General features: G+C 41.2%; 1 protein-coding gene across 7 annotated transcripts in view; it reads right to left on the bottom strand.

The window, feature by feature from the left end:
* Positions 1-16,870, bottom strand: part of Musk (muscle associated receptor tyrosine kinase) — an 87,566-nt gene that overhangs the window by 3,048 nt on the left and 67,648 nt on the right. For 4 of the 7 annotated variants that reach the window (XM_021199826.1, XM_021199829.1, XM_021199830.2 and 1 more), the window contains 4 exons: positions 15,486-15,661; positions 4,580-4,778; positions 3,987-4,178; positions 2,520-2,668 (listed from right to left, as the gene is read on the bottom strand). In XM_021199826.1, the coding sequence (XP_021055485.1) occupies positions 2,520-2,668; positions 3,987-4,178; positions 4,580-4,778; positions 15,486-15,661 (716 nt within the window). Of the gene's footprint in view, positions 1-2,519; positions 2,669-3,986; positions 4,179-4,579; positions 4,779-14,829; positions 14,854-15,485; positions 15,662-16,870 lie in introns of all 7 variants that reach the window. The other 3 variants (XM_021199825.1, XM_021199828.2, XM_021199824.1) reach the window with 1 other exon arrangement.

Below are 16,870 nucleotides of genomic sequence, written 5' to 3'. Positions count from 1 at the left end.
AGAGAGAGAGAGAGAGAGAGAGAGAGAGAGAGAGAGAGAGAGAGAGAGAGAGAGAGAATGACAGAGTCTCATGGCTGTTCTCAGATCTACTTGGAGGCTATTGTGACTTTGAAGTCCTGATTCTTCTTCTACCCCCAAGCACTGGGATTACAGACACTATGAGTCAATCCTAGTTCTTGCTGGGTAATAGATTTGAGAGACACTCTTACTAGTGAAGTAAAAACGCAGTAAGCAGTAACCACAAGTCAGTGTACTCACTGTACCTGGCTTGAGTTGCTATCAGTCCAGGGGACCAGGAATGCTGTAAAGTTGCAGACACACATATGAATGTATCAGCAGTTGAGGGAGCAGTTCAAATTCTTTTGCAACAAAATCGTGTTTCAGTTTGGTTCTCATTGTGGATCATTGCCAAGGGCTTTCAAGTTAAACAAAAGTTTTCAAAAGAAGCATGCCATCTGTCTCCTTTAAGCTCTGTTGTTATATTTTCTGAGCCCCATCAGTGGTGAATGTGAGGTTTAGATCAATGCAGTAGAAGGGAGTTGGCTTTCCCACTGTGTTTTCAACTCTTCCGGATAGTTCTAGCTCATGACTCCTGAAGGAATGTCCTTTCACTATCCTCACTCCGAAATTCAGCCAAAACATGGCTTGTCTTCTCCTCACCACCCTTTCTTGTGGCACAGCTCCCATCTGCTCTCTCCGGGGATTATATGACCCCACCTCTGAACTGCACACAGACCGCAGTCCCTTCTCACTACCTCACCACCACTCTACGGCCTGTATCTCCCCCTTCAACTCTTTTCTACAATCCGGACAGAGGCTTTCCGGGGAGGGTGACTGTCGATCACTTCATGCTATGGCCTGGCACTTCGTGGCTCAGACTTTCCACCAATTCCCATTTTAAAAGCCAGGGTTTTTTCTTTAATTTTTGAGATTATACTATAATAATCTCCCCTTCTTACTCTCTTTCATGGTCTCTTTTATCATTGTTATTACATACATATATGTCCACGTATAGAATACAAATGTATTCCTAAATACAACCTGCCGCTCAGTCTGTATAGTGTTACTTGTATGAATGTTTTCAGGGCTGACCCGGCTGGTACTGGAAAAGACTTGGTGAGCTCATCCCTGAGGAAGACTAATTCTCCCATTCATGGTCATTTTGGTTCTTTGTATGAAGGCCTAGTAGGGTCCTCCAATCTCCCCACTGCATTTATAGCTGATGTAGTCTTATGTAACTCTCAAGCAAGCCCCACCACTTTTCCATTTCTTCTTCTCCTCCTCCTCCTTCTTCCTCCTCCTCCTCCTTCTCCTCCTTCTCTGTCTCTCTCATATGTATATGTTAGTGCTTGTGTGTAAGGATATATGTGTGTGCAGGTGCATGTGTACATGTATGAGTGTGGAGTATGGACACCCATGTCTAGTGTCTATCTTAATTGCTCCCCTCCTTATCTTTTGAGACAGAGTCTCTCCCGATCCTGCACCTCACCAGTTTCAGGAGGCTGACTGACTTCAAGGCCCAGGGATACGCCTGTCTCTACCTTCCCAGCATTGGCATTTACAGGCATGTGTTGCCATGCCAGGCCTTTACATGGGTGCCGGGATCCAAACTCAGTCCCTCATGTTGGCACCACGGACACTTCATGCACAGGGTACCCTTTTCCCAGCTCTGTCTTGTATTCTCTAAGCACTGGGTAAGCTTGCCATGGGCCTGTTCGGTGCATCTCACTCCTCAGTCATCTCCACTGTCGTCCTCTCACCTCCGCCTCTACACAGACGTCGCATGTCCACTGCAGTCTTCAAAGTGACTAGCTCACATTCCAAAAACTTTTCCCTTGCTTTGAGTTTAAAAGCAAAAACCAGGAGGAATATAAGCCACATTTATACATGCTCACTCCTGCTGTCTCCCAGAAAGAATGTAAGCTCCACAAGGCCAGGAATTTTGAAAGGTTTGCTTATTTCTGTGTAAATGCATGAACTATTCAATCAATATGTGTTAAATTTATGAATCTGTGATAAAATGGGGAGACAAAAATGAATAAGATATTATTTAAATTGTGGTATTCTAGTTAAGAAAAAATAAAATGGACAAGTGAATATATATATATATATGTGTGTGTGTGTGTGTGTGTATATATATATATATATATATATATATATAGAGAGAGAGAGAGAGAGAGAGAGAGAGAGAGATGCCTTAGTAAATTTTGTCATGGTGAATTAGTGTCAAGGAAATTTTCTTCATATGGAGACACTTGAAAAAAATTGAACCAGAAAAGAGGCAACGACGACAAAAAATTGGAAGTGACAGAATCAGAGTGGGCATCTGTAAAACACAGCGAGTCCTGGAATCGGGGGTAGAAGAATTTTGGGAAGTAGGGGAAGAGGCTAAAATAGGAGAAGAAGAGACATTGCACTGACCGGAGAGTAAGGCAAGGGCTAAGTAAGTAAGAGACACAAAAGAGAAGCTCAGAAGCCCTCTTGGTTGAGGAGCAAACCATCCTCAGCTGTTTCCATACCTAAGAGCTTCACAATGTTGGGGTTGTCAAACTCCGCCATGAGGGCCGCCTCCCTCTGAAAGTCCGCTTGCATGTCTGCAGAGGCCTCCTCCTTAAGCATCTTCACGGCCACCATAGTGAAAGGTTCATAAGGCAGCAAGCCTGGGGCCCTGACGGACAGACCACAGATGGGGGGTAACCCCCGAGAATATGTTCACTCACATCTATACACCACACACGCATTCAGCCTTGTCCAGAGTCATCAAGTGAAGCAAGACAATAACAGTAAGTCATGCTTACGTTTCCGATGCAAATAAGAAAGTCACTAGTTATTCTTAACACAGGCTATGTTTGACAATCATTTACCAGCTAGAGAGCACACGCACACACGTGCGCGCACACATACATACACACACACACACACACACACACACACACACTTCTTGAGGGTGTAGACTGTGGCTGACTGCTTGTCTGTCTTCCCCCAACACAGAGTAAAGTTGCATCTTGACAATTGCACAGTAAGTGTGTGAAATTTCACTTTAAACGTAATTTCAATATCAAGGCTACTTTAAGTGGAAGTAGGATTACATCTGCTCAAGGATGAAGGTGACCACTGGTGGTTAAACCCCAGCCCACATCCGGTTGCCCAGCTATGTGTCTGTGGATCTGTGCCTACACAAAGTAGGTATTTTATCCCATTTCAAACAAAGAAGGCAATGATTGGCTATAATATATATCCGTTTCCTGAACTCACTGTGTTTTTGAATTTTTACATTACCCTTTGTTTTGTTATTCTATAAATGTCTATTTAATGTCCACAGACGTCGAACCCTGAGTTCTTAAACACCAATTCAGAGGAAACTTTAAGTGAAGCAGAAAATGATGAGAGAAAAATAGAAAAGAAGTAAATACAGATTATTTTCAGAGCAACGTAAGAAATTATGGTTAAAACACGAAAATTATTTTCTAGAAAGAAATGATGATTGGATTTCTAGTAACTTCTAATAAACTACTCATGAGATTTCCTATAAATTATACATTTATATTCAGCAAACTACTTTTTTTCTAGACATGCTACTTTCTAGTGAAAGGGGGAACATTAAGATTTACAACAAAGCCTGTGGAGGTAGAGAGCTTAGAACACTGCTTTCCCAGGGACCTCAGAGTGGTTTACACACATCTGTAAGTACCTCCCGTTTCAGGGGATTCATCGCCCTCTTCTGGCCTCTGAGGGCACTGCACCCACATCACAGACGTAGATGCAGGCAAAAAAACCAATGAAGGTAAAATAAAAAATAAAAGCTTACAAAACAGTATTCAATACAAACATATGAAGTAAAGAATTAAATAACTCAATAATAACTTGCATCTAGAGTAATAATACTATAGTAATAAATCTAATAATCAGGTAACTTCCCAAACACAGTAAATTCTAGCAGAGATTCCACCCCCCCCACAGCCCCCCCCCCCCGTAGTTAACTTTACCTTGCTTGGAAGACCCTTCCAAACGCCCCCTCTCCGATGTCTCGGACATACTCAATGTTATTCCTCGGATATTCCAGGCTGAGCAACTTGGGATTCAGAAGGAGCGGCATCCTCTGGTACATGGGGTTGGGATGGAGCCTATCCAGCAGGAGCTCGGAAGGCAACGTGGTGAGGGTCACCGCTGTCGACTCTCTGCGGGTGAGAGAGGAAAGATCAACACTGACCTCTCACTTAGACCTAGATCCTTAAAGATACTCAGAAATACATAGAGCTAAGATGTCTGGAGGCTCTTGGGCTTGAGAACGAGAAAGTACAGTTGCTTTGTCTTTGGACAGTAGATTTTGTCACCATCAATATCAGCAGCAGTAGCGGGAGAAGACAGGATAAAGGGGTAGCCTTTTCCATCCAAATGATGATTTAAGTTTTATCTCCTATAAAACTGACTTTGGTACATGTGGTCTTTTTAAAGTTCAAAGTAGGGATGTCTACTTGTAAAGCCAGGGTACAGATGACAGTGAGACAATGGTGGTGTGATAGATGCTTCTCAGCCCCAATTCCAAAAGTAAGTACGTGGATGGGGCTGCAATCCTCACCTTTTCTTATTTTTCCACTCTTTCCTCCTTCGGCAGCAATAGAGAGTAGCGATGGTGAGGAGAGCAAACACGGCAAAGCTGGACACGATGGAGATGATGACGGTCATGGAGTACGCAGGCGAGACGGCAAAGGAAGAGGTGGAGGCAGGCAGGTTTGGAATGTCCGCGCTCGGCCTGGAGGACGTTATTGACGGGAATGCTGCAAGCAAACAAGAATTCTTCGTGCTTACTTTGGAACCTTTGGAAATCAGCTTTTGCATGGAAGCCCTCACTATCATGGCCTTAAGAGTATGCTAGGGCATCAACTTCTCTAGAGTGTATCAGGCTCTGTTATCTATGCATAAAGTGTAGCATTAATAATCCAATAAGATTCATTTGCAAGGAAGGGGAGATCCAGAGGAGAAATATGACTTCCTAAAGAAAGGCAAACCCCAGGCTTAGGATCCTTATCTATTGTGCATGACTGACTGTGCTCAGAAAATTATACACTAAAAATAACTAAAAATGTTTTCATGCAGAGACTGCAGGTGAAGGTGAGAACATTTGAATGAGCGCATGCGCACGCGCGCGTGTGTATGTGTGTGTGTGTGTGTGTGTGTGTGTGTGTGTGTAGTAGGTTTATAAATAATAAAAATGACAAAGATGAAAAATGAAATCATAGGAACATAAAGGAGCAGAAACCAATTCACCTAAACCTTAAACTCTCATCAGACTCCCCTGTAAGAGGCCGAGGAGATTTAAAAGCAAGCGGAATCTTCCTTTGTGCTGGAAATCGGAAGGTGCTGCCCTTCTGCTGATCTGCTTGCAGCTTGCAAGCATGGTGGAGATATTTAAAACAATCTCAGCGCAGGAAGCTTGACTCTTCTGTGTACAGTGAATAAAGACAGAAACATGGACACCATATATTTAACACATGACCAAAAGGAGTCTTGACATCTAAGAATCAACTTTGTAGCTTAAAAAGAGAGATTATTTCCTCAAATACCTGGGAAACACCAACAGAGTGGCTAATGCCAGGCCACAGAGGAAAAACCTCAATCACTTTCAAAACCATAAATCATAAACCTCTGTTCTCTCACCAGAAATGAATATAGAGAGAGATTAAATAAAATCCAACAGGACTGTGAAGAAAAAGAAAGATCTTAACTCTTCTGGTGAAAAATATTATAAGTAGTCATTGTTACAGGTCAGAAAACAAGTCTTAATGGCATATGTGAAATTTGTCTAAAGTTGTAGTCATTGATAAACTCATGGTTTTATCTTCTTCTGTTAGACAGGAGGAAGAGGATGGGCAGAATGTGAGACTTTAGACAAGTAACAGTAACTCTTGAGAACAAACGGAACCAGGGGTCATGATGGAATCCATATGCAAGCAGAGGTTGCTAAGGGAGACCACATGTACCACAAATGACAGAGAAGAGTAAAATTTCTAGTCTTTTAAATATTTAGAACATGGTTTGATGAGTGGAATTTTAATTGGAAAAGACAACAAAGGCCACAAACGCAACAATTAAGAAAGAAGAGGGTTATCTCAAGAGACTCACAGATCAATAAAGACAAAATAGTACATAATTATGCAATTATATTTGAAAATCTTAGAGAAAATGATAGGAACATGGTAGTTACCAAACTTGAATTAAAAAAATATACACGAGTAGAACCATAAGCAAGAAATCACTTTTAAAAACCATTGTGTAATGACAAACATACTCTGTGAGACTTGGGAGAGGTAAAATTCTAGTTATCATAACATGTCCCATCTAGCAAACATTATTTTCACCTATTAAGGAATCTACAGTGCCAATATGCAACCCAGAAAATAGCACAAGAGGAAAAGGCACACTCCAATTATCTGACAGAACTTTAGAAGTGTCTACGTGAGCAGTTGCTGACTGATCCCAACACAGGAAGAGGATACAGGTTTCACAATCAGGAAGATATTAATTAATATAAAAAAATCAAAAACACAAAAGAAAAATCCATATTCCAACAGGAGCCAATGATATTTGGAAACTGGCATTTTTTAAAGTGACAGTTGTAAATAGTGCCAGAGTCTGCCTTCTTAGTTTGCAGTGGGGACAGCTCAGCACTTCCGATGGAACAAAAGAAAACGTTTAGTACAGAAAGTGCCCAGGGCCATTTGAGATACAGCATTCAGGAAAGTATAGGTTATAGGGGGTGTTTATGTATGACTTCTAGTCTAGGAGTGGACATAGTCAGTACCCCTGGCTATCATTGGCCAAGCAAGTGTTTTTGAAATCTGGAGGTCAAGCATGGTCACTGCAGTAACTTAGGAAGACATATGGGACAGGAAGATACTCAATACAACAGTAAACATCTGCGTGGGATTAGTGACAGTTTGCCTTACCAAAACACAGCAGTGGTGGGCTTCGACTTCCCAGGTTCTAACACTGGCCCACAGTTACCCCAAGCTTCTACAATCCAAAGGAAGGTCTGAAAGACTCAGCTAAACTTGCCATTCTAAATGCAGTAGGAATCATTGTTCAAAGATATAGATTATTATCTACTCTTATATCTGGATATTACAGAGCTATTTATAACATATATAACATGTGAGATAGTATAATTTGTGAAGTTGATATGGTATAATCAGGAAGTATATGAGTAATTTTTTTTTCTCAAAAAAAAAATATCAGAAAATTGCCTCTCTGGATAAAGCCTTTGCTACCTAATAATGAGGATCTCTAGAACCAAAGGGGAGAGCAGAGCGTGATAGCGTGTGTTTGTCAGCCCAACGCTGGGCATGGACACAGACAGCTGGGTTCCAGAGCTCCCCGGCTGGCCCATATAACCAATGCGTGAGTCGCTACCTCCCAAAAATAAGATGCTTAGTGATACAGGAGGACATCAACATCTGTTCTCCACATGTGCATGCACAGGTGCACCTACCCTCACACATATGTGCACATGTATACACAAACCACCCACCCACACACACATACACACCAAATTATTATTAAATAGATTTTAATGATGGGTTCCTAAAAAAAAAATCATGATCACTTTGTAAGATTCATTTTTTTTTTAAATGAAAGGATTTACATCGTTTGACTCAAAAATTTCTTCCTTTCTGGGTAGTTCTGTTATGATTCTCTGATTGTTGCTCATAAGAACAAGTCGCTCTGGTTTTCTCCAGAGCCATGTCTATCAACTTTCTGGAGTCAAATGACTAAACTGGATTTCCATTAAATTTCCTTTTGATCCTTAATTTTTCTTTAATAAATTTTATAACTATATATTTTCCTCCAATCACCAAATGATCATTCATCCTTACATTAGCATATTGATTATTGTTAATGGTTTTTAGAAATCAGGAGTTTTATGAACTAAATTGTCAAGGAGGAACCGATTGATAAGCAGATTCCTAGCAATGAAATGAAAGAGGATGTTATGAAAGTAGTAATGGGATACACAAGAATATGTAGGGACAATAACAGTATGGTTTAAGCATGCATACATACATCTTCTAATGTAAACTTAAATTGTACATAAAAAAGAAGAGACAACACCAGTAGAAAACTGTTATCGTCCAAGCACTTGTATTTCTTGAAAAGTCATATATGATTCATGCCCTTATCAAAGAGACCTCAGAGGCCTCCCCTTCTGCCATGTGATGTTACAATGAGAAGATAGCAATATCTGAAGCTAATCTACTGCAACCACATGTATGGTTCTCATATTACACCAAATGCCTATGCCTTAATTCTGGACAGCCAGGATTTGTTTTACAAAGAAGTTGTATGTCCTGGGTCTGAACCAAGCTGCTTTGTGCTTCTCCAAAAGCTCACCTGAGGGTTGCATTGCTGCATTGCTGCAGCTGGGAATACCTACAGTTAAGGCAGATATCAGCTTTGGGTCATAAGAAGGTCTCACATGCCAATCAGAGTTATCTGACCTTTGCACCAAAGCAAATGGAAAAACCACAGTTTTAAGTAGTGCAGCAGTTGGTCAGCTCTGTGCGTGAGGAAGATGTCTCAGCTGCAACCCAGACCTCATGACATCATTCCCATCGTGGCTGATTGCAAGCTCCTGTTATGACCTCCCAAGGCTTCAGAAAAAAAAGATGTCTGATGTACACCACTGGGTAGGATCCCCCCCCCCATATACACATACACACAGGTAAAGAGAAAAATCTAAAAGCTTCGGTCTTGACAGAAAACAAAACCAAACAACAACAACAAAAAAAATTACAAAGAAAAATGTCCAGACATATGAAACTATTTTACTTTCCAAACTAGGAGCTAGAAAAGGTGTAGTTACTTCTACAGGCCAGGTAGAGACTTGCAGCATTACCCAAGGTCTTTGTATCTTGCTATTTTACCTCAGTAATTGAGGTAAGATAAGACTATTGGATGATATTCACCCCCTCAAGGAGGATTCTCTCTCAAGACCTGCTTTGAGAAAATTCACAAAACATCTCTTAACTAAAGACCATATGAATCTGAGAGAGACTTCAAAATAATAATAATAATAATTAATAATAATAATAATAATAACAAAATAACAATAATGTGTTTCTAAACCTAAATTGATAATGATGACATGACTGGAACCTTTGTCTAATTCTCTATAGAAGAATTAAAAGAGATAGTCATTCTTCAAGGAAAATTCAATAACGCCAGGGAAACAAAGGACAAGATAGTCAACTTGTTCTGAGGGTCTCTCACTGGGGATTCTAAAGGCTCTGTGGTGGGCAGAGTGAGAGTGTGAAGGAAAAGCTAAAATCTGACTTTTGTAGAACAGTAGAAGAAGAACTAGCTCAAAAATAAGTAAAAACTGAGTCCTACCTAGGACCTCTGCCTCTCCAGCACTGGGGTTAAGAGTGCAGGATATCACTCTTCCTTTTTACGAATGTGCTAGGGATTGAACTCACATCACTGGGCTTGCACAACAAGCCCTCTACTATCTGAGCCACCTCCCCAAGCTCACAGAGAGAGACAGTTTGGCAGAGGGCATGAATTTATTCCACATTAATGCAAGAAGGAGCCTTCATCCCAGAGAATGGTTGCATTCTAAGTCTTCATATACCACGATCTGTCTACGGCACTCCGTTCTGAGCATCCTCCATCCCCCCCTACTACCAGTGTAGGGTGGACAGGAAGGCAAAGGCCTTGGAACTCACCTCACAGAAAACGTTGGGAATTGGGGATGTTTAATGTAAAGAGGAAGAAACTACAAGGAGATAGGACATGGATCTCCAGATAGTTTTAAAGTCTGTGCGACAAAGGGTGAACAAGAGGAATGGGAAAAACCAAACCAAACAAAAACAAAAAACTAAACTAAACTAAAACCAGCTATTAGAGCTATAATGGACAGTTTATTTCAACATGGCCAGAATATTCTCACAATTGATGGAGTGAATTTTAGTTGGGAAAGCCTGCAGAGACAATGCAAAAGAGTCAATTGCTTCCAAATCTGCATTTCTAGCTTTTCCATCCCTACAAGATGGAGCCAAATCAGCACTTCAAATGATTAAAATAATAATTCATTACAAACCCTCCTTCCCTCCTTCTCTCACTTCATTTATGCCCCCAAATAGTAGCTGACCATTATGGAATCCGAATTTTAGAAGCAAATTATACATTGATCTAAAATAGCGATTAAACACGTGTCAGTTGTCTGGAGGATGTAAAACTAGAAACGTTTTTATCTATGGGAGCTTCTGTAGAGTCTCTCCTAACCATGGGAGAGGCGGTGGGCATCTCTTTTAGAATGAATCTATTACAACAATCAGGCAAGCTTTACATGTGATGTCTTGGAAATTAAAAAAGAAGATAATATTCCTTCACTGGGAGTCCTGCCTGGGTACAGAAGGTGGCCACTTCAGGACCCATATCCCCCACGGCCAGGAGTCTCAGCTAGGGTCACCTCCATAGATATTCTCCCCATCCCAGGTCTCTGGTAAGTCCTAGAGACTGCTCCCCCCCCCCGCCAATCCCCTTCTCTCTCCCCTGTTCTCCCTATATATGATTTCCCCTGCCCCGCTCCCCTCCCCATCCCCTCTACCACCCAGTTCCTTCCTTCCATAGACCTCTGGTGTCCATTTTGTTTCCCCTTCTGAGAAAGATTCAAGCATCCTCCCTTGGGCCTTCCTGGTTATTTGGGCTCTAAGGGTCTGTTGATTGTAGCATGGTTATCCTGTATTTTATGGCTAATATCCACTTATAAGTGAATATATACCATGCCATGTCCTTTTGAATCTGGGTTACCCCATTCAGGACCATATTTTCTAGTTCCATACATTTGCCTGAGAAATTAATGATGCACTTGTTTTTAATAGCTGGATAGTATTCCATTATGTAGATGTAGCACATTTTCTGTATCCATTCTCCAGGTGAGAGACATCTATATTGTTTCCAGTTTCTGGCTATTACAAATAAAGCTGCTATGAGCATAGACAGCAATTTACCCACAAAAACTTTCAACCCAAAATGTTTCTTGCCTACAAAATGTGCAGGGACAAAGAACAGAGACTGAAGGAATGGCCAACCAAGACTGCCCCAAATTGAGACCCATCTCATGGGCAAGAACCCTGAAACTATAAATTATACTCAGCTATGCTTGCAGTCAGGAATCCAGCATAACTGTCCTCTGAGAGGCTCCATCCAGCAGCCAATGGAAAGACATGAAAAGACTTACACCCAAGCATTAGATGGAGCTGGGGGAGTCGTATGGAAGAATTGAGAGGAGGATTGAGGGACATGAAGAGGACAGGGTCTCCACAGGAAGACCAACAGTGTTAACCAACCTGGACCTTAGGGGCTCCCAGAGACTGAATCACCAACCAAAGAGCTAGCAAAGGCTGGACCTAACCCCCCTGCACATATGTAGCAGGTGTGCACTTGGTCTTCATATAGGTCCCTCAACAACTGAAGCAGGGGCTATCTCTGAGTCTGTTGCCTGATTTCCTGCCTGCGAATGCGATCCCCCTAAATTGTCCCACTGCAGTGGGAGAGGATCCACCTAGTCCTGCAGTGACTTGTGTGTGGAGCAGGGAGAGATACTCAGAGGGACACTTAAAGAGGGAAAAGGTGGAATTGGGGTAGAACTTTTGTGAGGGGGTACTGGGAGGAGAGGAAGGGCTGATACTGGGGTGTAAAGTGAATAAACACTTATTTTTTTAAAAGAAGATCATAGAGAAGCATAAGCTATAACAATGTAAAAATTAGACTTAGATGATATAGTCAGAATCAGACAAACTGGGGCTTGAATACTTACCCCAACACTAGACAGGTCACGTGGGACAAGCTGATTGACCTGTTTCTCACATTGACTAGGATGTGGAATGGAGCATGGTCATGGCACACACCTCATAGGGCTGTGGAGGGCTTAAGAGAGAGTGTGTACCTACTGTACTAATCAGTTTGTCAGGATTTGGCACACAGTCATTCACTCTCCAGGTTCTTGAATGATGAGAAAGTTGGGACAAGAAAATGGATGGAGCATAGCTCTCCATGACCAGAATAAGCCAGACTGCCCTTCTCTTCTTCAAAAGCTTTGAAACAGAGGGCATGTTCCCTGCTGACTGTGCCTGGAAGGTATGTGACATCCCACAGAAGAGACCAACAGTATGATCAGCACAGAGTAATGTAAATATCTCATAGTCATGACGTGTTCAAGGAGGCATTTCACTTCAGCAAAGATACTAAAGTAAAACAAACCCAGAAACTACTGAAACCCTAGTTCCCATGTTTGAGCAAGTAGAAGATAAGGCAAAGATAAAGAAGGATGTTTTATTTTAATCTCTCTAATGCCCACCCCCATGAACTAGTAATGCTATTTGGAATTTATTAAGAAACCAAAAACCAGGACCATCAAGATGGCTCAGTGGGTCAGGTGTTTACAGTCAAGCCTGGTGAACTGAGTTCGATTCGTGGGACTCACATAGCAGAACTGACTCTCATAAGTTGTCCTCTGACCTGTGGGTGCATGTGAACACACACACACACACACACACAATAAAAAGATCTTTCTTAAAAAACCATAAAGCAAAGTCTATTTGAGGGCTCACTAGATTCCATAGAACACGAGTTGCTGTGTGTAACAAGGACACTTTGCTAGATTACTAACTCACTAAGGTAAAAGAGATGCCTACTTGCTTTTAACTCAGAGAGCATAGACATAACCCACCCACATGCAGAAAAAGCGATCCTTTTACATTTGGAGCCGATTTTCCCAAATGTATCAAACATTTCATAAAATTGTTTCCCAAAGACTAGGAAATTAGTATCTGTGGCTTGTTTGTGCTGCTCAGGATTTCCACTTGTACGAGTTATTTCTCTCCTTCTTCCTGTGGGTCCCAGGGATTGCGCCATCAGGGTGGAGCCATCAGGATTTACCCTTTGAGCTGTTTCGCTGGCCCTTCTGATGACTCTTTTAAAATAATCTCGTTTAATGTTGCAAGTATTATACTGAAAACAGGGTATCCTGAAGCAACAACAATGAAACCCAACTGTGGTGGTTTGAATGGAAGTGGCCTCCATAGGCTGATGAGTCTGAATGAATGCTTGGCCCATAGAGAGTGGTATGTTAGGGGGTGTGGCCTTATTGAAGTAGGTTGGAGGAAGTGTGTCACTGTGGGGATAGGCTTTGAGGTCTTCTACCTTCAAGCTACGCCCAGTGTGGTACACAGTCTCCTTCTGCTGCCTGTGGTAGAACTCTCAGCTCCTTCTCCAGCACCACATCAGCCTGCATACCACCTTTCTCCACCATGATAATCATGAACAAAACCTGAAACTGTAAGCCAGCCCCAGTTCAAATATTTCCTTTATAAGAACTGCTGTGGTCATGGTGTCTCTTCACAGCAATGAAACCCTAAGACACCATTCCACACTCAAAGGAGAGTATATTACAGATAAGTTGGGAGAAAGGATTTCGAGTCTTTTTACCTCAAAGAAGTGATACATAGGTACCTAGGAGACAGGCTTATCTCAATTTGAATATTCTGCAGGATATTAAAACATAATACAATACTCCTCAAATATTTCCAATTTTATGTGTTAATTTTTAAAAAGTTAAAAGGAATCTCAAATCCTTGATTGCACTCCACACCAAACACACCAGAATGTGTGGAGGACCCAGGCAGCCACACTTTTTTAAGCTTTCCAGCTGATGTCAATGTGCAGAATGAACAAAGAATCACTCTGAGCCAGTACCTGGTGGCACACATCTGCCATCTCAGAATTCCAGAATCAAAGCAAAAACATTTGAGGCCAGCCTGAGCTACTTAATGAGACCGTATCCAAACACATCCAGCATTGAGGATGTGGCTTAGATGTGGAATGCTTGTCTGGCACTGAATTGGCCATGAACTTGCTCCTCATCACCACCCAAACCCCAAGACTATTGGAGCACCTTTAAAGAAGGATCGGAAAATTCCAGTTCTTCAGATAAAGACAACGGCACAGATTGGTCTTGAAGGTTTTCATTTTTAAAGGACACAAAGGTGGGTGGGTAAAGAAAGGATCTTGATCTGGGAAGAGCTGAGTAGAGGGGTACAGAGGATCAAATTATGTTGTATAAAACTCTCAAAGAGCTACTAATAAATGTGCACAGTCAGAAATGAGAGTCCTATGACATATTAAGACACAACCAGAAACTTAGATTCCAACAACATACTAAGAACTTTCCTCTGTTACTAGTAGAATGATCAAATTTAGAGTTAAAATAAAATATTTTGAAAAGTGGGAATATAGGTGACTCATTGTTCTTTTCATTTCCCCCTTTGACCAAATAACAAGAAGTTCTATAATTAATATAGAATTTGTGTGTAATAACTCAAGGACCAAATGAAGATGAAGAAAAAAAAAAACAGTACACCTATTTTCAAAAAAGAAAGACTTGTCACAAATAAAGATCACAAATCATCTCAATAGAGGAAAAAAATAGTATTTGTTTCCATCCAAAAAAATTACATAATACAAAATTGTGACTGCAGAATCAGAAGGCTACATTTAAACTTGGCTGATTTTGCAAACACATGAAATATAAAATAGGCAGCCATCTTGAGGTGGAAGAGAGTATCTGTTCTATTCACTGAGTGTTACACACATTCTATATGTTCTACTTAGAAGTTAGAAGCCAAGGGAGTGTGGATGCCTTCCTACACTTGTGCGTGTACATTAGATGCTCGCCCGGTCCATTGTGTTCTGGATTTAGGGAAATGTAAATATACATGCACAAATCCACTTACAGACACAGATTTCAGAGGCACGAACAAAATTACTTACTTGTTATGTTTTCTTTTTTATAATCTGAGGGGGAAAGGATAAAAATTGGTTTTAAGTAAGCGTTAAGATACCTCCTAGACCCTGTGAGCTACAGCTAAGAAACGAACGTGGCTTTCTCTCTCAGCGTTTAAATGAACGACAGAAAAGCATTCAAGTGTGGAGAGTGCGTCTTTGAAACTAAACCAGTCCTCATGCAGTGGCTCGGTTGTGTTTTGTGAGGTCAGCGTTTTCAAACATGTGGCTCATTTCTGCATGCTTAACAACTCTGCAACGTTGGCTATGGAAAAGGATTACTTCTTCCATTACGCCAGTTCTCTGACAAACTGTGAGATGCTTCTCTTAGCCATTTTCGCATACAGTCCAGAAAATGTTACACTTGTAAGATCCTCTATGAAATAAAGCAAGATCCAAGCAGCAGTTAAAAGTGCCCTTCAATTTATTTGAAAACAAATGAAATTGAGTCTTTATGATAACCTATGCAATTAGGAGAGCATTAGGATTCTGCAATTAAGTGTATAGAAATGGCAAAGCGAAAAAACATTATTAGAACAGCCTAGAAAGCCTAGAAATGTTAGGAGCTCTAAGTACGCGCCTTTCTTGACTGAAAACAGTAAAATTTCCTTAACTTCCAAAGTCTGGAGGAACTTCTTTGTTACCTAAATATGGCAGTCTTGTGCAGGCTGTGGGGTCCCGGTGCATGCTGGGAAGTTTGCTGCACTCTGGTACCGGAAGGAGATGCATCCCAGATCTGTAGAGGCCCCGGTGGATCTTTCCTTCCATTGCCTGCCATTCCTTTGCACAGAAGAGCTCCTTTACTGCGAGGCAGTACTCTCTGCAATGGTGTAAGGCAAGAAGACTTGATGAATCATGACGAGTTGAAGACAAACTTGCAGTGGGGCTTAAATTGTGTATTTTTGAAACATCACCTCGTAGTGTTTTTCCTCATACAAGCAAATTTGAAATGAATATACCTTAAATAATACAAGACATTAAAGATACAGTGTTCTATGCTGTGAAATGAAATACTCTCTTGTTTAGTTTCTTCTTCTTCTTCTTCTTCTTCTTCTTCTTCTTCTTCTTCTTCTTCTTCTTCTTCTTCTTCTTCTTCTTCTTCTTCAAATTTAGAATGAATTAGAAATGAGTCCTGTTATATCCTCTCTCAAAGTTCATGTTAAAAAACAAAGGTATGGGGGCTGTGGAGGTGGCTCAGAGGTTAGAGTACTCGCTTGTTACCCTTGCAGAAGACCAGGTTCAATTCCCAGCACCCATATGGTGGCTCACAGCCACCTGACTGTAGTTCCAGGGGATCCAAAAGGCACTTCTATGGTGCACATCCACGCATACGGGAAAACATTCACACACACACACACACACACACACACACACACACACAAATTTAAAACCTTAAAAAATAAAGATACAGAAACAAGGCTGATAATTTGAAGACGATAAAGATATTAAGACAAGGTTGACAATTTAATGAACCCTACAAACTAAGGAAAAGGGCTGATGGGCAGAGCTCAAAGAGGAACACACTACACTTGAAGGTTCTACTTGTTTTGCTCCTGGAATACAGCAGCAGCTCCTGGAACGGCTTACAGGAGCACCTTGGGTTCCTTAACCAGCTCTTCCCTGGAGAAGCAGAGTCCTGCCCTGAGGGTGTAGCCCTTAATTTGGGACACATTGTAATAAGCAGGGATGCTGAAGAAAGACTGATCGGGCTAACTGGAATTTGAACATTAACATCTGTTTGAGTTTATTAGGACAAACTGCATCAAGAGAAACCTGGGTAATTACAAATTGAATTGGTAGGACTAATAATAAGAGGATAATAGTTTAAAAGTAAAATAATGAAAGTACATAAGGGCTTGGATTTAGCCCAGTAGTAGATGGTTTGTGTAGCACGCACACATATGTGTGTGTGAGTGTATACATACACACACACACATTCATTCACATACACAATAAAACAATACACATGCTCATATACATGTGCACATGCACAGGCACAGATACACATACAGACATACACACACACACA

This window comes from Mus pahari, chromosome 6, assembly GCF_900095145.1.
Source record: "Mus pahari chromosome 6, PAHARI_EIJ_v1.1, whole genome shotgun sequence".
Lineage (NCBI taxonomy): Eukaryota > Metazoa > Chordata > Mammalia > Rodentia > Muridae > Mus > Mus pahari.
The sequence above is the reverse complement of the archived record's forward strand: the minus strand, read 5'-3'. Positions and strand labels throughout refer to the sequence as shown.